Source organism: Epinephelus lanceolatus, chromosome 21, assembly GCF_041903045.1.
Source record: "Epinephelus lanceolatus isolate andai-2023 chromosome 21, ASM4190304v1, whole genome shotgun sequence".
In the NCBI taxonomy this organism is placed as follows: domain Eukaryota; kingdom Metazoa; phylum Chordata; class Actinopteri; order Perciformes; family Serranidae; genus Epinephelus; species Epinephelus lanceolatus.
Genome location: NC_135754.1, coordinates 35,969,964 through 35,993,186, shown reverse-complemented (window position 1 = coordinate 35,993,186; position 23,223 = coordinate 35,969,964). Strand labels below are relative to the sequence as shown.

General features: G+C 43.2%; 1 protein-coding gene across 2 annotated transcripts in view; it reads left to right on the top strand.

Annotated features, from left to right (window-relative positions):
• The window catches only part of grid1b (glutamate receptor, ionotropic, delta 1b), an 860,177-nt gene extending 848,284 nt beyond the window's left edge, over nt 1–11,893 (top strand). Inside the window, exons 16-18 of one of the 2 annotated variants that reach the window (XM_033611151.2) lie at nt 224–464; nt 4,334–4,472; nt 11,188–11,819. In XM_033611151.2, coding sequence (XP_033467042.1) covers nt 224–464; nt 4,334–4,472; nt 11,188–11,654 — 847 coding nt within the window. In that variant the 3' untranslated portion in view covers nt 11,655–11,819. Of the gene's footprint in view, nt 1–223; nt 465–4,333; nt 4,473–11,187 lie in introns of both variants that reach the window. The other variant, XM_033611152.2, reaches the window with a different exon arrangement.
• Nucleotides 11,894–23,223: the final 11,330 nt, after the last annotated feature.

Here is a 23,223-nt window from a genome sequence, read left to right as displayed (position 1 = left end):
ATGGGTTTTTTCATGATTTTTTATTTGATTTTTTTTCTTTGCCAACTATACAATCCTATGACCTTTTCATCATTTTTGTAACATACTCTTCAAGGGGTTCTCAAAATGTCAAAAGATACACACATTGCACTGTTTCGTTGTGTTATCCTATGATCAATGCACAGTAAACGTAATATAAGTTAAAATGTGTCTTTGACTCACCTGTCCATCTGTCCCTCTTCAGGATCTTGGAGCTACAGGAGAAAGGCGACCTGGACATCATGAAGCAGAAGTGGTGGCCTCGCACCGGCCGCTGCGACCTCAACAGCCACGCCAGCGCGCATCCTGACGGCCGTTCCCTCAAGCTGCACAGCTTCGCCGGCATCTTCTGCATCCTTGCTGCCGGCCTGCTGCTGGCCTGCCTGGTGGCCGGGCTGGAGGCTTGGTGGAACAGCAACCGCTGCCGCCAGGAGCAGCCCAAAGAGGTGACCGAGCACAGGGCCCGGAGGACGGGCCAGCGGGGGGAAGACACTGCCACACTCTACTTTAAGGATCCAGCCGCAGACGCGAGCCCCGACTTAGTGGAGCTCCAGTACACCCAGCTGTAGAGGAGAGAGTTGTAGGAAAGCAGAGTTAGTGTTGGAGAGCTGGGGGACAGAGGGTGGTGACATAGGACAGAGTAGGTAGATGTGCTCTGTGCCACATCAGCCCAGGCCACTGATTGAAATCAAATTTGGTCTCTTATTATTACCCTCCTCCATTTTTTCTTTTATCCGTCCATCGCTCCCCACCCACCACCTCCTAAACTTACAGACACCACAGCTCATCTCTTTCTGTATGGCATATCTCTAAACCACATGAAGCACACAGCACACTCCACTTGACCATTACCTTTACTAATATGCTCATAACACAACAGCTTCTCGATCCACACTGGAAGTGTTTTTCTTTGCCTTGACGCACTCACTCGAGGCCTTAGGCAAACAGTGTCGAATTAGCCCAACAAGTCAGGATCTGGCTATTAGCATGTCCTGCATGTTTCCCAGCAAACCCCCTGCTAAAACAGCTGAGTGCACCCACAGACTTTAATGATTAATTCCCACAGTGCCGACTCCGTAACCATTCAAGTGCTTGCTATTGAATTATTGTTATAAACTCATTTTCTACAGTGAGGCTTTGGTAGTTTTGTGCACCCAAGGGTTCTGAAAAGAGATTATAATTAGCAGGAGAGAGATCACTCAGGCAGAGAACGATAACAGTGATGAACACAGACACACTTTCTTCACACTTTTGGACATTTTCCATTTCAGTGTGAAATCCTTACGAGACGTCGAGAGACAAAAAAAGTAATTCATCATATCCGAGAGAACCTTAACGTGCAGCTCACCCTGGGTTTTAACATTAACAGTGACACTATCACCGTTAGTTCAAATCATTTGCTGTTGTTGCTAATAGATACTTGAGCCTTACTAAGTGCCTCCTGAATAAAAACCATCGAGCAGTCAATTACCAGATCGCTCTCTTTTTAATGAAACAAAAACCACTGTGAAAGCTGAGCTAACAGTTACACCTTCACAGGGTTTAAGAGGAGACAATGTTAATTAAACATTAATGCACTCCAATATTAATAAACAGTGACAACAACGACTCAGTGGGAGCGTCTGATAATTGATTGTGTTTAGTGCAGATAAATATTAATAAACAGAACTGAAACTAGAGTCTTGACATCATAAAGATCTGTGTTGTGCTGATTTTAAACTGAATGACATTTACACACACACACACACAGTTTACACATTTATTTCTTACCTCAAATGATCGACTTGTGTTGTGTCCCAGTACCAGTCTACATACTCTCTACTGACTTTAACAGGCTTTGTTTGGAAAGCCTTTTAAATTGAAAAATAAAATTCAAAAAGTCTATATTTCAGAGTGCCTGTTGATGTTTGAAGGCGTAAACAAATGTTGAACGACTTCAGAAACAGTTCAGAAAACATGCAATAAAAACACATCTTGGAAAAAGTCCGACATTCAGTCTCTTATAGCTCTGGTTTTGGTCACCACCACCAACTCGTGAGGAAAATATCTGTCTCCACTTTGTTCACCAGCTCATCTCTAAGTGTCTGTCTACTGTACAGCAGCTTTATCAGTACTGTTTTTTTCTGGAAGACTATTAAGGTGGACGCTGATAAGAGCCTGACAGAGTCAAATACACCAACAGAAAAACAAATTTATGAGCTAGTAGAGGGATACATTTTTTTAAAAAGCTGCAGCTATCATTGCAACTGCAACAAAAAATAAAAATGTCATGGATTTGACAGCATTTTATTGGATATTAATCCAATATCTAATCCTTACGTCACAATTATCCTGGATGAAAACTATAATTCATGATATATCATGATATGATAATCATCAAAATATAAGTCAAACTCTAAAAAATGTCACACAAACAATCTGGAATTGCTTTACCTTACATTTTGTTTCGAGATGAAAAAAGTTAAATAATAAGAATAGAGTCTGCCGTAAAAGACGGATACACAACAACAATAAAACAAATGTAGAAAATCACGTCTGTCAACTAATCACAGCAGAAACACTGAAAAACAACCAGATCATCAAATGTACAATAAGCTGAACTAACTAATATAATAATAATATTTACCATTATCGCAACATTGGAAATTCACCACAATCAACTTAAAGGGATAATGCACCCCAAAATGAAAATTCAGCCATTATCTACTCACCCATATGCCGAGGGAGGCTCAGGTGAAGTTTTAGAGTCCTCGCATCACTTGCGGAGATCCAAGGGGAGAGGAGGTAGCAACACAACTCCACCTAATGGAGGCTGACGGCGCCCCAGATTCAAACGTCCAAAAACACATAATTGAAACCACAAAATATCTCCATACTGCTCGTCCGTAGTGATCCAAGTGTCCTGAAGCCCCGACATAAAAAGCTGTTTGGAAAAACGTCCTTTGAACTCTGTTTTTAGCCTCATTGTAGCCTGTAGCTCTAAGTGAATGCGGTGCACAGAGAGACAGTTAGAGCTACAGGCTACAATGAGGCTAAAAACAGAGTTCAAAGGACGTTTTTCCAAACAGCTTTTTATGTCGGGGCTTCAGGACACTTGGATCACTACGGACGAGCAGTATGGAGATATTTTGTGGTTTCAATTATGTGTTTTTGGATGTTTGAATCTGGGGTGCCGTCAGCCTCCATTAGGTGGAGTTGTGTTGCTACCTCCTCTCCCCTTGGATCTCTGCAAGTGATGCGAGGACTCTAAAACTTCACCTGAGCCTCCCTCGGCATATGGGTGAGTAGATAATGGCTGAATTTTCATTTTGGGGTGCACTATCCCTTTCTTTTTCTATCTGATCGTGTTACTTTCATCACGATAAAATCCGTGATAAAATCGTACACCATCCCTAGTTAATTAAATCTAAAATCAGCTTCTGTAAACGATTTTTAGTTGCAGCTAACTGATGTTGACAACCTGACAATGAGCTGAGCAGCAGAGAATGTGTAACGTTAACAGACTGAATCAATTCTGTGACCTCTTGTGGAGGTCGCGACCCTCAGGCCTCAGGTTCGGAAACACTGAGCTGGAGAAATTCAGATTCATCGCTCTGTTGGACTGCAGGAAGCACAGAGGGATGTTTCTGTTTCCTCACAAATGATCTTCAGCTGAGCGCACACACCGACTGCAGAGAGCACATTAACACAAAGGTTTAATTTTGTCCTGACATCATGTTGCTGATGGGATTAACATTTATTAGCTGAAAGATTCTGCAGCCCTGCATTTTCTACACTGTTGTTTGTTATCTGAAAACAGATTAAATGTTTAGTAAAGGATTCAGAGCCAAAATAAAACCAGTGATCAGACCCTGACCCTGTTCGTACCCCGTACAGTAACAGCATGTAGTCTGGAACTGGGACATCAACTCAACACTTTAATTTAAGCTACACTTGAACATAAACTGACCTCAGACCTGCATTTCTAAGTTCTACCTCCACACAACATTCACCTCCTGTGCCAAACACACACACACGCACACGCATGAGGAGGCAGGTTTGTGTCATGTGACAGGGGACAAAATGGCAGCAGAGCTTTGACGTGGATCCATAAACTAAAGTGTGAGCAGACAGTGAACGTTGGGTGTGTCGCCCTGTAGCAATAAGATTTGTCTCCAACATCCTCGCCCATAACCTCCTGGTACTTTCACTGTGTCACGTCTTATTGCAAATTATATGTCAATGTGGACACCCGTGTTATCTATCTCCTCTCCTTCTCTCCATCTATCCTTTTGATTTTTTTAATTTACACTTGACTGTCTATGATCTCGTGCAGGTTACTAAGGATTACAGACTGGCAAGGGTTTCTGGTCCATTGACATATAATGACATTACAACTGCTTCATCGGAGGGGAGGAGGGACATTTGGACAGACAGAGAGAGAGGCTGGGATGAAGCAGAAGCTATTGATACAGGTCAGAATAGACCTCCTATACAATTATCAAAAATAAAAACAACAAAAAAACATATCTGTGCCATCGCCAAGGTCCTTTGTTTTACTGACGGTTGATTTTTGGTCGGTTGTAAATTTACAGCTGAGCAGAAACGTGACCTGATTTTCTGTGGCCTGAGTTCTGGAAATAAATATATCACAGTAAATATGAGAATAAACATGCAGGGCTTTTTATTTAAAACATTTCCCAACTCTTAGAAAGCTTTGCAACTAATGTCATCTATTAATTTCCCCTCCATTTCAACCATAAACTAAATAATTTCATGATAAAATATCAAGAATTTTTATTTTCTGATCCCTTAAATGAGATTTTTTTTTAAAGGTGGGAGCTTAAACGTGTCAGGGGATGAAAAACTTAACACACACACAAAAAAAAAGTTTCCCATTAAAACAAAGCTTAAATCAGACATTTCGGAGTTAAACTCTCTGCTAGCTCATTAAAACTCCCACCGATAAAACCAATTAAGCTAATTATCAATTTCCTTATCAGAAAATTGAAGAGGAAATTATTTCCAGAACCGAACGTTTCAGCTCTAAACGAAAGAAAAAAACTGGCCCAAATTAATTTGGTTCCTGATCTGAAAACAGACAGCTTGGTCTTAATTGCAATCGATTTGAATTTGGGCTTTTTTTCTCTTTGCAGACGACATGATCATTAAGGTTGATTAAGTGATGCCGGGCCTTGGCTGCTCCACCTTTAACACTGCACCCCCCCCCCCCCCCCCTCATTAGAAACCCTCCTGGATCTTAGAGTGCCTTTCTGTTTCTCCTTGCTTTGTTTCAGTTGTTCATTTTTAACTGTGTGAACACATCTCATAAGGGCTGACCTCTGACCTCACCTTTACATGTTGCTGACGTGTTGAGCTGAATAAAAAACAGACACACTGTGATGGAAATGACAAAGAACCCTGCAAACAAGCTCAGTGCCTTTCCATGCATGCCTGATAGAAGACAACCACACCTCCATTTTATTTATAGCTCTTTATAAACTCAACATGATCTGTCCTGGTGTTTGTTAAAGATAAATGGGTTGTAACATTTCTGTAGATTTTTAGAATAAAAAATGGGTGAAGACAACTTCGCATCGTTGCCAGATGTATACATATCGGTATCGGTCTGTGCTGTCTCAACACGGTCTCACATTGAAGTCGTCAAAATTGGCACTTAGTCAGTGACTTCCGGCGTCAGACACCCAACGAAAAAGCCATCCTTCCACATTGGCATGATACATGGCTAGTCACCGTTATTCTGTAGCGGCACCCGGTGGCGTCAGGGTGAAACACGGGTGGACAACAACGTAAGTTAAGGGGGTGAAAGTCCAAGTAGCATGGGCGGGTCCAGCAACCAGCAACTTTCACCTGGGAGGCCAGTGCTCGCTTCCCTTAAGATTAGTGGGGTTTCCATCCAAATGTATCGAAATTTTTGAGCGAATTTTGTGAAAATGCACAAAAGAAAATGCAAATTTATGCCCGTTTCCATTCGTTATTGTTTTGCGATTACTGGGAGTCAACAGGAAGAGCAGTAGGTGGCGCTTCTCATGAAAAATGAACAAAATAAAAACAGAGAAGAGTGCGCCATGAGATGACATCATAAGATAGCGCCTTATGCCCACTGTAAAGAACAACACACTCAACTGACACTCAACAACTGACCATGGACAGATTCCTGATGAACCTGTCGGCTCTTGGGAGAACTCTGGTTAGCATTTTGTCAGCGTTCACAGCGTACCTAGCCAAGAGACGACAAAGAAGAAGTTTAATGTTAAGAGTACTGTCAGAAATAGCTGGAAGGAGACCACCGCGTCGTTCTCCGTGTGTATGGGAATGTAGGCATGTGAAGGACTTTTGGGAAGTAGTTGTCCACATTTGAGGATCTGTGTGCCGGTACGTCATCGTTTATTCGCAAAACCTGTTTCCATAGCAAAAAGTCTCATTTTCCTTTTATCGATACGCTGACAAATCCACCCCCTCCAAGCGTAAAACTTTTTTGCGAATTTTCGGCCATTTTTCGAATTTCTGGTGTTTCCATCCAAGTTTTTTTTCACAATTTTTGAAAATGCGAATAAAAATAGGTGGATGGAAACCCCACTATTGTAAAGCCAAACCTTGTAAACCCGGTCTCACTCTAAAGTTATTGAATACCGGCGTTTGGTCGGTGACTTCCAGCGTCAGACACCGACGAAAATACCCATCCTTTCACATTAGCATAATGTGCGCCAGTCACCGTTATTGGTTAGCGGCGAAATTAAATTAACAGCTGCCAAATGCGGGTAGATTTTTTGGCGAGTAAATGTAACACTATCCATCACACTGGTGGGTAAATGTTTGTACCAAGTCATGTAACAATAAGACTTTGGTGTCAGACACCTGACGCCAATAGTCACCTTTCTCAGCGGCATCAGGATGCAGTCATTTTAACGCAGCTGCGTTGTAATGATAAGCCGCTGGTTGGCTGGTTCGCCACCTGTCAAGGGGGCATGATACGTTTATTATTTTGGAATATAAATTATAAATTATAAATATACTTCTCTAGTGTTTTGTTTCATGACCTGCCCCCTTGGACGCTGAGTCAAAAGGTTAATTTCAGACACTGAGTCCAGGAGTTTCACTTAGCTAACTGTCAGTTTTGCCTTATGAAGCCAAAAAATTCAGATTTCAGTCAGCTGAGGCGGCAGCTGGAGGCGACCCAAATAATGCCAAAGTTCAGATGCGATGCGACTCGCTGCCTTTCCAAACACACCTCGTTAACCACCGTTCAGACTGGATGTTACAGAGCGGAGCTTTGTTCTGCCGCTCTGTGACCGACCTCAGATTTAAAGCTAATTGAGGGAGTGAATAACAGCCTATTGATTAACACCAGCTGAGACCCACAGTGAGATAATGTGAGGTTTTACTCCAGTCAAAGAACGGCTAAAACCGTTAGCCGGTTAGCGATGTGGAGATCAAAGCAGCCTGTTCTTAAGAAAGAGGGTTTAAATGTTTCCACTCGACTCCAAAACAAAACAACCAGAAACTGTTCTTATCATACTCGAGCACAACCCACTCAACAGTTTCAGCAAAGTCACAGGAGGGAGAGTGATTTCAAATCCCCCCCACTGGCAGCACTCATTAAAGGAGCTGTTTGTTTTCCAAATTAATGGAGGCTTTTAGACGCCTGTTATTTTCTTCCTCTGCACTTACATCAGCAGCCTGTCTTTAACGACCGGCTGAGGTTTAATCCCAGGCATTTATTTGTTTAGGCCGGCCGCCAGTTTGACGCAGCTAAAAACATAATTTAATGAGATGCCAGTCCTGAAACAATAACCTGAACTGAGATGTTTTAATTGGCTTTGAGAGGAGCTCTTTGAGACTGGAGAGGGATCATTCAGACCTGCTCGGGCCTGGTGGAGGAACACTTGGTATGTTTACGTGTTCCTTTAAGGTCTGAACAAAGGCGGAGACAGATGCTTGGCCTCAGCAGTGCTCCACCACAGTGGATCAAGATGCACTGAGACTCTGAGGTTTCCTCGAGTGTGCTTTCACAAGCTGCTCTCTGTGCTGGTTATTATACCGTGTCTGCACCACTCTACCTCGACATAAAGACTTTACTCTAAAGGCATCTTCATCTTAAGAGCCTTTTGTTTACGATAGCTGCCTCTCGTCGGCCTTAAAGAGACAACACACTAATTAATCCATTAACCTCTCGTTAGTCGCTCTCCTGTTGATCAGGGCCGTAGCTGCCATCGAGCACGCAGAGGTCACAGTCTTTTTAGGGGGAAGTGACTTTCTTTACATTTGATAATGTAACGTTACAGACTGCAGAACACTGGGGATATTAAAAGGCTCATGCTGAGGGAAATACATAAATAAATCAGCAATTCAACTATTTTTTTCCAGCTAGAATTTAGTTTCGGGTGAAGGGGAGACATATGTACGGTAGCCCTGAGAGACAAGTAAAAAATCCATTATCTAAGTCTGGTAAAAATTGTTTTCCTTCTGTGTTTATGACTTGAGAACAGATGGGGAAAAAAGATTTTGCGAGGATAATCTTTTTAAGTTCCTCGCAGTTTTTGCACCTGTTTGCACAGATAAAAAGTAAAGTAGCAAAACTTTTTTTTTCACCTGTTTCACAGATGTTAAAAAAAAATTAAACACAGGAGGGAAACATTAAGCGCTCATTCTTGAGATCTGGGACAAAACCTGACTTTTTAGGGGGTTTAAAACGCCATCTGACGGTATCAGTTTGAAACACCTCTGATAACAACATAATATAAGGAAGCAGAAAGTCCCTGTAGGGTGGGACAGAGATCCAACGACATGTACATCAGTTTACAGTGCAGCCAAACAAACAGTGCACTACTCTTAATATTCTACTGACAGCTTTAGTCGGGGCTAACCTCTGACTACACCGCATATCTTGTGGCTGCTTTACAACAAATGCCACCCTGTGGTTTGTCGGTTGAAATTGGGCAAAAAATCCTGTATGAAAATCTTGTTCTGAGAGAAAACTAGACTTCTGCTCCTCCTCTTGGCTCTGTCGTTTGCCATTTATAAAATCTAACCTGATGGGAGACTTTGACCAGTCACAGGTAATTTCAGTGTGTTCCGATTGGCTGTTTTACAAATGCAGATGTGCGTGCATGTCCCTTCAGATGGTGAAAGTCTGATTCAATGGAGGAGAATCCTGCAGAGAAAGTTGCCATTTCAGCATTGGCAACAACTGCCTACACTGCAGAGCAACCCAAAAAAGAAAAACACACTGCTCAAAAAGAGTCTGACAATACACTAAATAAAACGTGTCGATATCAGTGAAGTGTTTTAGAGATGAGAAAATGTTGCTAATAGTTTAGCCTTTTACTAACGTTAGCTAGAACCTCGAATCACAGTGGGTCCTCCGCCTCACTCCCTGCTGCTACAGACCACCTCGGCGGGAGGAGAGCGGGCAGCAGCTCCAGCCAGCACAAACCTCAGCTTTGGGGAACCAGACAGACCCGACTCCCTGTCAGATCAGCAAACTTTCTGTTGCTGCTGTTACACAGGTTAGACCCAGTGACTGGGACACCTGGTGCTGAGGAGTTTGCGCTGGCTGTATTAGAGCTGCTACAGCCGCCTACCGACAGCATGTCTCCAGAGCTGCTGCCACTCTCCTCCCGGTGAATTGGTCCACAGCAGCGGAGAATGAGGCGGCGGGATCATGGGGTGGCTAACAGCTAATTCTTGTCTCATTTGTGGTCTGATAAACAGACAGAGAGCTGGAAAAGGAGAGGCTGACAGAATGAGCTGCGTTACACTGGGTTACTGTATGATGCGTGTGCATATGCCCGTGGTCGTCTGGTGGGAGGGGCTTAGGACAGAGAGGGAGGAGCTGCAGGAGAAAGACGTATTTTCAAAATGCCAATTCCATCAAAACTGATGAAAATCTAAAGGATTATTACTAAGCTCAATTATTACTTAATTTAACATGTTTTTAAAAATTATCTGTGGGCGTCTGGGTGGTGGGGGGTGGGGGTGTAACATCCTGGCTCCGGCCCTGGTGCTGACAACACTGAAACATAAGTGAATATCTGTGTGTATTAATATACAGTTTAAATGTGTCATGTGCATTGTTCTGAATATCACTTGTGTCACTGTGATGAGTTACTGTGACTAATATCATTGTACCGCTGAGTTGAAGTGAATCCAATGCTGGAGCCAAGCCAGGCTGCATTCACAAACACCAGCTGACTTTATACGTTTGTTGTAAAGGGGCTGGTTGGTTTAAAAACAGGCTGCGCTGACTGTAGCTGCGTTCATTCACACCACAGCAAATACACAGACGTGGAGAGAATTTAGATTCACACCCGGAGCCTCACTTGATATGCAAGTCAGGCCTCCCGTCTTTGTCTTTACACCTCGTCCTTTACCTTCCTGTGACCCAGTGTACTGAAGCAGACCTGTGGTTCAACAGGGAAACACTCAAGTGTCTATTAATGCCTAACAAGTATGCACGGCTGCAGTCAGCAGGAGATGCAGTGTCAGCCAATGTTTTGATTAAATTGTTCTGATAGCGAACCGATTCTCTGATCCTGCTGCACACAGCGTACCGGCTCCAAGGGCAGGGCGCAAAAACATACCACAGAGAGGAGGAAATACACAACTGAACACAGAGAGCAAACATATTTGCACAAACACAACAACTCACTTCACTTTCAGACCAAAGTTTTTTCTCTTATTACTTGAATTTCAAATTTAATACCCAACGTACACGATCCAGAATCAATCATTGCTTCACCAGAGGTCTGTCAGTCCACCACATCTCATGGAAACCTTGAGAAAAATCAGCTTTACAACAAACCACCTTCAGTCCGTTTGGCTCCAGAATTGTTTTTCTCCAGACATCAAACTTTTAATATTCATTGGCCAAGTTTGATTTCAAGGTGCACATACAGATTGGTTTGTGTGGCCTCAGTTACCACTGGGCTCTTCATACCAAACAACAAACAGAAACACGAGGCTGTCTGACAGCAGTCCGTCAGTTCCAAACAAAGGCCACGTCCTAAAATACTGACAGATTGAGAATGCATGGAGCACCAGCAGACCTGAAACAGTCTGAGAAACCGGCCCATCGCCAATCTCAGCCTCTGTGTCCCTCCTCCCTCCTCCCCTCCCTCCCCCTGTCTCTCCTCTGTCCTCTTCCACCCCCCACTCCTCCTCTTATAGGACAAGGAGGTGAATCTGGAACAGGTGCATCGTCGTATGAACAGTCTTTTGGACGAGGACTTGGCCCACAAGCAGATCCCCGGCCCCTCTATCGAGATCTCTGCGCTGGACATCGGCAGCATGCAGCCCAGCCAGGCCTCTCTGGTGGCGGGGCCGGAGTCCGTGCGGGACTACCCGCCCTCGGGCCTCGCTGTGACCACCTTCCTCCCCGGGGAGGGGGGGCCGCCTCCTCCTCTTCCCCACCCTCACCATGGGGGGACCCTAGGCAGGACGCTACCTCTGTCCCAGGGCCCTGGCAGCAACACGCTGCCCCTGCACCACCCGCTCAGCAGCACCAGCCTCAGCGGCACCATGCAGTGCAAACACAGGGCCCCCAACGGGGGGCTCTTCCGGCAGAGCCCTGGCAAGACACCCATGCCAATGTCCTACCAGGCAGTCTCCGCAGGACCCATACCCGAAGCCATTGAGGCCACCCACAGTACATCCATATAGTGTTCAGGGGGACGGGGGGGCGGGACAGGGCGGGGTCAAACTGCTACGATAAGTCACTCTCTGGACTTTGGTGTGGTTCTGGATGTGAGGCGGGGCGGGGATCTCTAGAGGAAAATTATTATAGAAGGAAAAAAAACATATGTACAAAGTAAAAAGATTTTGTATCTCACTACCTGTTCAGAAAAGCCGATGTTACAGGAAAAAAAAAAAAAAAGAGGCGGGGCTGCGGGCGGGTTGGCGGGTGTAATTTTTCTCTTGTACATATCTGTAAATACCAAGAGAACGAAGTGAGGTTAAAGTGTATTTTGAATATTCTCAATTTTTGAAGTTGAGTTATAAAAAACAAACAAAACGAGATAAAAAAAATATATATATACATTGATGAAAAAGTTATGACTGTTTGAATGGCTTTGTAAATTTTGTTCAATATGAAACAATGACGCGAAATTCATTGTGATTGTTTTCTAAGTGCCGAAATTAAACGATGTCTCTCCACAACTCATCGATGTAAACGACTACCCATGATGCACCGCTGTAGGGACATTTTAGTGTTGGACACCTACTGTTATGCACCTCTGTACCAACCCTATATATATCTTCAGCATTGGACGAAAATGATCACATTTTTTTTTCATTTGTATTGAATATATAATATACATTGTTTTTTCAAATCAAAAGTCTACATTCATTTTCTTACGTTGACTGTAAATGGTGTATCGTTCAACAACGGGGGGAAAAACAAGTGGATTTTTATCTGGTTCATATTTTACACACAGCTGAGTGGTTTGTTTTTATAGTACCTTTTTATTTGGCATCAGTACTGTCCAGGTGAGGAACTTCGGTTTGTAAAGGGAAGAGAGACGTTGGGAGGAGAGACTGTTGGGCTGCAACCACACCGACCGTACGGGGAATATGTTCAGCTGTCTGGTTCCAACACTAAAAGTGAATCACGCAACATCAGCCTCTTTCAAGAAGACAAAATGTAGATGTTCTGGTCCAGGATGTCAGTTTACAGCCGTTATTCTTTGACTCAAAAACATCTTTACACAATAAGGATCACGACTCTCTGATGGTGTTATCGATCCAAACAGCTGTACGCTCTGTCAACACAAACACAAACAGAGCCGCAGGGTTGGGTACCATGAACTGAATCAAGAGGCGATCCAAATTTAACAGAGCTACGTTGCTCTGGAGACAGTCTGTCAGTCAGTCTAGGTTGAAAATTTCAGCAGTTATTGGACAGATTGCCATTAAATATTGTACAAACATTTATGATTGATGATCTCCCGAGTCTTGCTGTAACAACGCTAGCAGATTTCTGTTACCGACCACGAATTTGGTGAAAACCCGTCTTTGTTTGACATCGAGCGACTCGCCCAACATCCACAACAAAACACACCAATCACCCCAGTCTCACTCTGAAGTCGTCGAATACCGGCGCTTGGTCAGCGTCAGACACCGACGAAAAACCAGTCCATGACCAAACATCAATATGTGACGAGGTCGGAGTGAGAATGTGTGTGCACCAATGCAGCAGTTTCAAAGAACTTCACCCATAATCCCTGGTAGGACTGCAAAATGGTCAATTGCAGTAAAATGTGTATAAAATGTGTCACAACAAACAACTGAAAATGAAACACTGTGGTGCTATCGAGATACAACGACCTACAAATCGTATTCCAGACGTGCTTGTTTGGTACCGACCCCAGCAAAAATTACATCATCATCATTTTCAGTTTTTTTTTTCAGTGGAAATTAAATGTAAAAATTGCCATTACCTCTAAATCTCGACCTGCATCGCAATCGCAATTTTTTGCATATTGAGTCATTTCCAGTACCTGGTTGCTGTTACGTTCTTATGTGCAGTACATGTAAAGTCAATATAAAGACATGATTAGATGCGAATTCCTGTCAGGCGTCACAATGGACACAACGTGACATACGCGAGTGAAGCAAATAGCGCAATTTCGCATCATACGCTTAGTCACGAGAGTTGAAAAATCTCTTCAGTGGCAGATTTGTGCTGCGATAGCCAATCAGCACTGAGATCGTCCAGGGACGTATGATGCTGAGGACGTACCAGCGGAAGTTCATTCATCGATTCCATGCATGTATGACGCTAGTCAACAAAAAATATTCTAGTGTTCTAACTCGTGTGACCAACTCTGCACACTTCCTGTAAGAGGAGCGTTGCGTTTTCAGTTTTGGGCCGGATGAAGTTGAGACAAACTGAGGAGGAACAGTCGGTGGTGTGTGAATGCAGCCCAACATTCTCTGACCTTTTTGTTTGTTGTATTTAACCTGAAGAAAAAAGTCTCGTAGGAGGATCTATCAGCTATATAGATATGTCTTTACTTTTTTATACTAGAGAATTTAATGTCAAACACTTGTATACAGGTTTTTTTCTCCTGCAAAGCAGTGCAGTTATTTTAGTCAGACAGAGAGAGTGACAGAGAGAGGCCTCATATTCCCACAAGTCATTCCTAATGAGATCCATTATCACCTGCAGGGATGACAGAGGGCGTCATTATCCAAAGTGCAATCAGAGGCTGGTGATGACGGTGGAGATTCTGCAGGTGCCATACCTCAACTGCTTGTAATATAAAGAGGGATCTGATTATGTTTGCTAAACACAAGATTGTTTTTCTCTATGGAATACTATAAGATGAACCTTTATGGAAAACTATTTTGAACAGGAAATATAAAACCACACACTCCCTCCTTCTTCTGCTGTCATAAGTGCGATTAATGTGCATTTATGGGCCTAATGAGTTTAGTTTTCATTTGTCGGCTGTTTGGAAACACGTCGATCACACGCAGTTTTCAGAAAGTGAAGAGCAGCTTTAAACGAAGCAGCTCGCCTTTCAGCGGTTTTATTTCGAAAAGTGTGACATGTTTGTGTGTGGAGGAAACAGAGGGAGCTTGACTTGACAGAATGAAGGGCTTCATTCCTTAAATTCATCTTGTAGACGGGACATCAGGTCTTATTATAGATGAGACACTGGTGATCAGACAGAAGGTAAACATGATGTTTGACAGATTTCCGTCAGAAGTCTTTCCTTTTAACATTTAAAATTCAACTGCCAATGCCAACTGACTCTGTCCCAAATTACATCTTTATTCTTAACAGTATAAAAAACAATAATTAAAACTGTATTGCCAGACATCGATATTGGATGATTCTGCAAAACCGTGAGATGCTCAATGACGGCTTTTATGTCTGATGCCAACATTTCTATATGCGCCACTTTCTACAATACCTGCACACGGCAGCCACAGTGACGTTAACGTCAGGAAAAGATCGTGGTTATAGTTAAGGAATGTTTAAAGTCAGTGGTCTCAATGCTCAATCGATTACTTTGTGATTCCGTCACGACATTTCCTACACAAGAAGAAAACTGATAACCAGTGAAACAATCACTCAAATCAAGTATTTTCCCAGACAGACACAAAGACAACAACAGACCGAATCATCACATGATTTACAATAACTTCCAGAAAGAAAACGTACATAAAATGTCATGTACATAAAATGAAATGGTGCTGAGCAAACGCAGCCTCAGTGAGTTTGTTTTTAGCCACCTAAGAATATCATTATCAGTTTGACAGTTCACTGTATTTAGAATATTTTCATTGCTTTACCTTTCTGACAGATAGACCTTCCTAACAGGGGACTAAAGTCGTTATCTTAAAGACACCTGACTCCACTGACAACTACAATCTTTGTCACAATTAGCGTATGAATTCTTTAGTTATCAGCAAAAACATGTTTTGTGACGTCACAGTGACCTTTGACCACCAAATTCTACTTAATTCACCATTGAGTCCAAGTGGACGTTTGTGCCAAATTTGAAGAAACTCCATCAAGGAGTTTTTGAGGTATCGCATTAACGAGAATGAGACGGATACAAGGTTATGGTGGCCTTGACCTATGACCACCAAATTCTAATCAGTTCATTCTTTGACTCAAAGTGGACATTTGTGCCAAATTTGAAGAATTTCCCTTGAGGCAGTCTTTCGATACCATGTTTCAACAAAAGAGATAGACCGGGTCACACTGACCTTTAACCACCAAACTCGAATGAGTTCATTGTTACGTTTAAGTTAACGTTTGTGCCAAATTTTGAGAAATTCCTTAAAGGTGTTCTTGAGGTATCGCATTTATGAGAATGACACAAACACAGTCACAGTGACCTTTGGCCTCTTAACACCAAAATCTTAAGTTCATCGTTAAGTTCGAGTGAATGTTTGTGCCAAATTTGAAGAGATCTCCTCAACGTGCTCTTGAGATATCATGTTCACCAGAGTGGGATGGAGAGACAGATAGACAGCCCGTAAACACAATGCCTCCAACCAGGAGGCAGTTTCTTTAATTCACAGAACGCTGAGTTTCTGGTCTACTGCTGCCTCCATCAGTTGCTGTGTAACAAAAAGCGAGACAATATTCAAAATACAGTGAGCAATTAAACTGATAATTTTTTAGGTGGCTAAAACAGGTTTTGCTGTGGACCCACCCACAGCGCTACTTTGTTTTGCCTCTGTGTTGGCTTATCAATTACGCTAGCAAAGAAACACAGGACATAAATAAGCACAGCAGAAACGTCAGATCGTTCAGACCACTGTGTTTAACGTAAATCTTTAAATGTTACAGTTACGGCTAAAAATGTCATCAGATATAAATGAGTTTGGTGAATTGCCAGCTGTCTACCTGGAAGTGATCTGTGTTGTTGTTGTTAGCATGACCTCACGGTGATTCAGTGTTTACTTCCTGCGTTAGCATCAAGCCTTGGCATTGGACGTAAGTCATTAGCACTGAATTGTCCAATATGGAGTTAACTCTTAAGGACACTGCACCAGTTCCCTTAAAGCATAAAACCAGTTCAGCCTGTTGATTCGAGGACCAACACACTTCTCCTGGTGCATTAACTCTTTGTGCTAAAACCTGTTAGAGAAAGTTTTAATGTGAGAACTGTGGAGACAGATGTTCAACATGTCATCTCTTCCTGTCACTCGCAGAAATGACTCATAATTGACTTTTCTCTGTTCAGAATAGACGACACTTCTGCCAAACGTTCTGTTCCTGTGTGAATACAGATTCTCCAGTTACATAAAATAAACTCTACCATGTTGTTTCACTCTGTGTGGAGAGCTCAGACTGTCTGCCGCATCATCTGAACTCTACATGGATGTTTTCTAACTGTGGCAGTAGTCGCTCTTGTGAACCAACTTGCTTTCACACTGTGCTCCACAACACGACAGACAGATGGACGGACGAACTGTAAGGACCCGGAGGTCATTAGGATTGGTCAGCGGACAGGAAGTGTGTGAGCTGGGGCGGCTCTGTGTGTCACCCCTTTATGTTAAAACTCCAGCGCCCGTCAGAAGATAGAAACATGAACTGTCATAGCATATAGTCTGTCACAGTCCATCTGAGGGAGACCCTTATTTTATTTATGAATATGCTGCTTGGAGTTTCTTAATCTTTAATAAAGAAATATGGTTTACACTTTTGTTTCTGATGTTGTGTCAATGACGACCGGAGATTTTAGTTTTTCTACTTTAGATAACACTGCGATTTTTATTATCGTGTAACTGTGGATATCAAACGTTTCCTTTCACAGCTGTCACCAGATGTCACTTTTCTAGGCAAGGTTCTAAACAAAATTTGAGCTGCAGTGTCATCATCATTAGTCTATAAAATTTGATGAAATAAGAAAAATGCTCATCTCATTTGCCCCAGTTTTGTTTTCATGAGTCTTGTTTTGTTCGACCAACAGGATGAAAAAAAAAGACATTCACTTTTTTAAAGATTTAAAACAAAAAGGCAACAAATCTCAAAATTGGAGAAGCTGAATCAGACAATGTCTGCAAGTTTTGCTTCATGACTTTAAAACAAAATTAATTAATTAATTACGTGACAGAAGGACTTGATCAAGACGTCCACGTCAACAACACAGAATGAATCTGCAACTCAGGTCCTGTTTATACGACAACAATCTCAACTGAAACCGGTAAACATTAGTTGTGTTTTGGCTGATCGTTCAGACGACAGCAGCGTTTTGGGTGCCTGGAAACACAATGTTTTAAAAACGGGTTCCAGAGCGCAATTTTTTGGAAACAGTGCCGTCTCTGTTGTCGTGTAAACTTCCAATATGCAACTACTACTGGCCTGGCATATGTACTACAGCGTTTTTGGTCATTTTTGTGGATCCGCGTGCACGGCCATTGGTATCAAAATGTTGTTGTCTGAAGGCAGAACTTTTTTCAAAACGAAAATGAGAAACGATTCTGTTTTCAGTAGAAATTTTGTTCCTGACATTCAAGTGGATGCCACCTGACACGCTTCACCCACCCAAACACTGCTGCAGACCAAGTACCCCCCCTCATGGCAATGGCACTCCCTGATGGCACTGAACCCCGAGCAGGACAATGCACCATGTTACACCACACAAACTGTTCTGGAATGGCTCAAAGGTGTCAATCTGGCCTCTGTCCTAGTCACAACTCATAGGAATTAAAGGATCTGCCGCCAACACCCCGGTGTTAGACACCAAAGGACACCCCCAGAGGTCTTGTGTTCGTGCCTCAACAGGTCAGAGCCAGGTCTGATCCAAGGAGGCCCCACCTTGGATCTGAGGTACCATCATGTCCTGCGAATGTTCAATCTGATTGAAATCTGGGGAATTTGGAGGCTAGGTCGATGCGTTGAGCTCCTTGTCACGTTCCTCAGGACATTCCTGAGCAGAGTGGTGGTGGTGTACCATGGAGCATTGTCCTAGAAGCGGGGGCACTGCCATCGGAGAGTACTGTTGCCATGAGGGAGGTACTTGGTCTCTAACAGTGTTTGGGTTGGGGGTCCGTGTCAAGTGACATCAACATAAATGCTGGGTCCCAAATGTTCTCTGCACAACTTTGCAATGTAACGAGATAATCAATGTTTTTCACTTCACCTGTCGGTGGTTTTAATGTTTTGGCTGATTGGTGTATGACGTAAACTGAACATCTCAGGGTTTTGGACTGGGACTGACAGCTACCTAACTTAATTTTAAAAAAAGACATATAAATGTGTATTTCTAAGGAGAATCTGGAAGTTTATCTGATCGATTCGACGTAGTTTTAAGGTCCTTTGTGGAGCAGCATCTTGTGGCCATCAGAAGAACTGCAGCTGAGGTCCACTATGATATTTTAAGCCAAATCCAGCTGATTTTCAGCTGCAGCTGATTTCAGACCAACATTCAGACATAAAAAGAGAAACCAACAGGGAGTGAGCAGGGAGGCTCTGACTGATCCATCTGATGTGACCTTTAGTCCGTCGGACCACCAGCTTTTCACTGAGAGCACAAACTGCGAGCAGCACTGAGTCTCTCTGAAACCAGGTAGAAGCTCTGATCAATTATTGATTCCTCCTCAGTCATGAAGACGAGACGGACAGAGAATATCAAAAGTCACATCATTTCACATTTTGGAGTTCATTGCCTTGAGGCCTGAAGAGAAACCCATTAAAGTATTCTTAAAAAAAAAACTTTCATTTGATAGTAAATAGTGGAAAATCAATGTGAAACCAAATGTGTGGCTGGTTGCTGAGTGTGCAATTACTGCGCTTAATGCTCAGCAGACGAGTTGCTGCTTTGATAACAGCAGGACGTCTGCTTAGATAAGCCTCAAATCTGGCTCGTACAGAAATCTAACTTTTTCTTCTCTGCAGAGGCTGGATGAAGGTAACACATCCAAAATTCTGCTTAAACTTTTTAACTTTTAACTTAAAGTGTTAAAGTGTTATAACTACACTGGTTTGATGCTCAAAGGCAAGATGTAACACAGAGACCTCAGATCCCCACACAACTTTAATGTGACTGATGACACTGCAGACCAAATTATGATTCCACAAAAATTTCGATACCTAATCAGTCGTTCAGCCAAAACAATTTCACTTGTTCAGATTTGGAAATTTTCTTATTTGTATCACGGTGAACTGAATATTTCTGAGTTTTGGACAAAACAAGACTATGTATCGTTGATCATGACTCAATGATGAACTTTAAAAATAAACAGCATCACTGCTCAGATTAGGGATGTCCTGATTATCAGCCAATACCGAGCCTTGCTCGTTCGAACCCCCCACCCAGCATTCGAACCCAGGGTGGGGGAGCCCCCCTGTGCAGAGTTTGCATGTTCTCCCTGTGTCAGCGTGGGTTTCCTCCAGGTGCTCCAGCTTCCTCCCACAGTCCAAAGACATGCAGGTTAATTGGTGACTCTAAATTGTCCGTAGGTGTGAATGTGAGTGTGAATGGTTGTCTGTCTCTATGTCTCAGCCCTTTTATAGATTGGCGACCTGTCCAGGGTGAACCCCGCCTCTCACCTATATGTCAACTGGGATAGGCTCCAGCACCCCGTGACCCCCAACAAAAGTGGTTATGGAAAATGAATGAAATCAATTGAGGAAAACCGTCATTTGCAATGATACCGAGCATGAACAAAAATGATTACTTTTGATTTGCTGAACATTTTGTATCAGACATTCTGGTTTCACTTTTATACTATTGTCAACGCACACTCAGGGGCCACTTCATTAGGTACTCCTTGCTCGTACTGAGTTGGACCCCCTTTGTAATTCTTGGTGTCATAGATTCAACAAGGTGCTGGAAACATTCCTCAGAGATGTTGGTCCATATTGACATGATGACATCACACAGTTGCTGCAGATTTGTTAGCTGCACATCCATGATGAGAATCTCCCGTTCCACCACATCCCAAAGGTGCTCTATTGGACTGAGATCTGGTGACTGTGGAGACCACTGGAGTACAGTGAAGTCATTGTCATGTTTGAGATGATGTGAGCTTTGTGACATGGTGCGTTATCCTGCTGGAAGTAGCCATCAGAAGATGGGTACACTGTGGTCATAAAGGGATGGACACGCTCAGCAACAATACTCAGGTAGGCTGTGGTGTTTAAACCATGCTCAGTTGGTACTAAGAAAATCTCCCCCACACCATTACACCACCAGCAGCAGCCTGAAGCGTTGATACAAGGCAGGATGGATCCATGCTTCCATCTGAATGTGGTTTTCCAATCTTCTATTGTCCAGTTTTGGTGAGAAACCCCGTGTGAATTGTAGCCTCAGTCTCCTGTTGTTAGCTGACAGGAGTGGCACCTGGTGTGGTCTTCTGCTGCTGTAGCCCATCTGCTTCAAGGTTGGACAAGGTGTTGTTGCTTCAGGTTAAATTGCCTTTCTTCACCATTCTGATGCTCCATTTGAACTTCAGCAGCTCGTCTTCACCATGTCTACATGTCTAAATGCATTGAGATGCTGCCACGTAATTGGCTGATTAGCTATTTGCATTAACGAGAAGTTGAACAGGTGTACCTAATAAAGTGACTGGGGAGGGTATGTTGAACTTTGAAAACCTCAATAAAAGAAGTTGGAAATAAATTAATCTACAGTTAGCTCTTGTTAAAAAAAAATTCATTTAAATATATATTTTTGTCTTTAAAGAGAGAACTGTTTGATTATTGAGTTTCCGCTCTGTGTCTCCATCTTGTGGTCATTAACGGAACTGCGGCGTGCTGTCTGTCAGCAGCGCTCGTCACTGCTGTGTGTGAATAAATATAAGGTGTTGTGAATATTTTGCACACTGCTGGTATATCCTATACTGTAGGATCACATCATTGCCTCAATACATACAGTACAACACTGAGCCTCTGAGAGAGAGTCCTGTCCGGGGGAAGACATTTCACAGTTTCCTCCTCTCTGCTGCATCCTGCTGTCAGAGCGCCTGGCAGAAAACATCCTCTGCTCTGTCAATTAGGGGGAAGATTTAGTGTGACGCACTGGGAGGAGGATTTAAACCGACACACCGGGACGTGCAGGATGTCAGCTGTCCTCTGGCTTTAAACTCATCCTCACCGTGTTTCCCTGTCACCGCTCTGCCTGACTGGAGGAGAGACGGCCGGACTCGGCTAAATGGTTACACCGCCGCCTGGTCTGTGGACAGACTGACATGCCGCCGGACAGAATATCCGATTGGTTAACTGGCAAAGCGCCTGGTTGGCATAGAGTTTCAGTGAGTGTTTGGACAAATGACTGATGTCTGACACCAGGCCTGAGACGTGTCTTGGATGAACTAAGTGACAGACAGACAGATGGATAGACGGATGGCAGCGGACCAGATTATCCCGAAGACAAATCAAAGGCAAGAGGGAGGGAAAACACCCTCTTCTCTCCACCACAAGTATTTTTCACTTTTCCAACACTGATTACATCCAAACCTTTTGTTCGCCTGTGGCAAAACCCTGCTGAAATATCCATGCCGGATTATCTGCTCTCCTCGTACTACTTAACTTTCAGAGCACTTAGAGCTGTTAGTGCTTTATATGACACATTCCTCCTCCTCCTCCTCCTCCTCTCTGCTGCTGCTGAGTTGTGTCGTCTGGATAAAACACCTCATTACTCACTTTACTCCCAGCAGCTGGAAGATATAAAAGCCAATATGAATGTGAGAGTCCAGTTGTGCCGGGCAGTTATGGGCCATTATATGGTTACAGGCTGAGCCGCTGTCACACGGGGAGATGGGTCAGAGTCAGTAAATCAAACCACGGACAGCGTGAAGCCACCGGGTTGTTTTAACGCAGAGCACATGAAATACTGACTCTGAATGCACACAGGCATGAAATGGAAGGCGGGCTATCATCATTAATATGCAGACTCACTAAGAGTGCTGCGAAAACCTGCTGTCAGTGTTTGCTGCGCACTTAGTGAAAATGTGAGGCCCAGGAGGACACGTTAAACCTTGTAGCATGTTCTCTTTAAGCCCCAGTTCACGCCTCTCATGTATTATCACTAATATCTGAGCCACAGAGCTCAGCATCAGTATTGAGAGAGAGAGAGATGAATCCCCCAAAAATCCAGACGGTGGTTTAACAAAACTCTGCAGTTCAGAATCCTCAAATACTTTTCTGTCTATCTGAGTCCAAAAATTCTTCCAGCCAGAAAACCTTGCTACGAAGCTGCAGAGAAACCATCTCATCTGAGGAAAAACACAAACTGAATTACTATACAATACTACAGGCTGTTGTCAGTCTGTCCAGATTTCATGGGCTGTTTTTGTGATTGTTGCGGTTTAAAAATGTCTGACTTCATGACAGCTTTTAAAAAAGTTGCAATGAAATTGTAGTGGCAAAAAATAGTTGAGATGATATCTCCAATTTTGAGCCTTTTTTATTGAGCATTCAGTGTTTTCAACAGAGTTAGAATCTATTTCTGATGGTAGGGAGGCAGCACCAGATAACTGCAGACGATCAGCTGTTGCTTCTGTTAGAAGCAGCGCTGACGGACTGTCTCCTTGAGCTGCTCTCTCTGCCCGGTTTGCACAAGCTAACATCCAATCCTGAGCCATTAAATAGTCTAAACAATCTGACACTGACACTGGGGATCAACTGTGGAGTACGGCGGCCAGTGGCTGCTTGCTCTGCTGCCGTTCAGCGGCGAATGAGCGGAGCTAACTGCTAACTGCTAACAGCCACCGCTGCAACGAACAAACTCCACA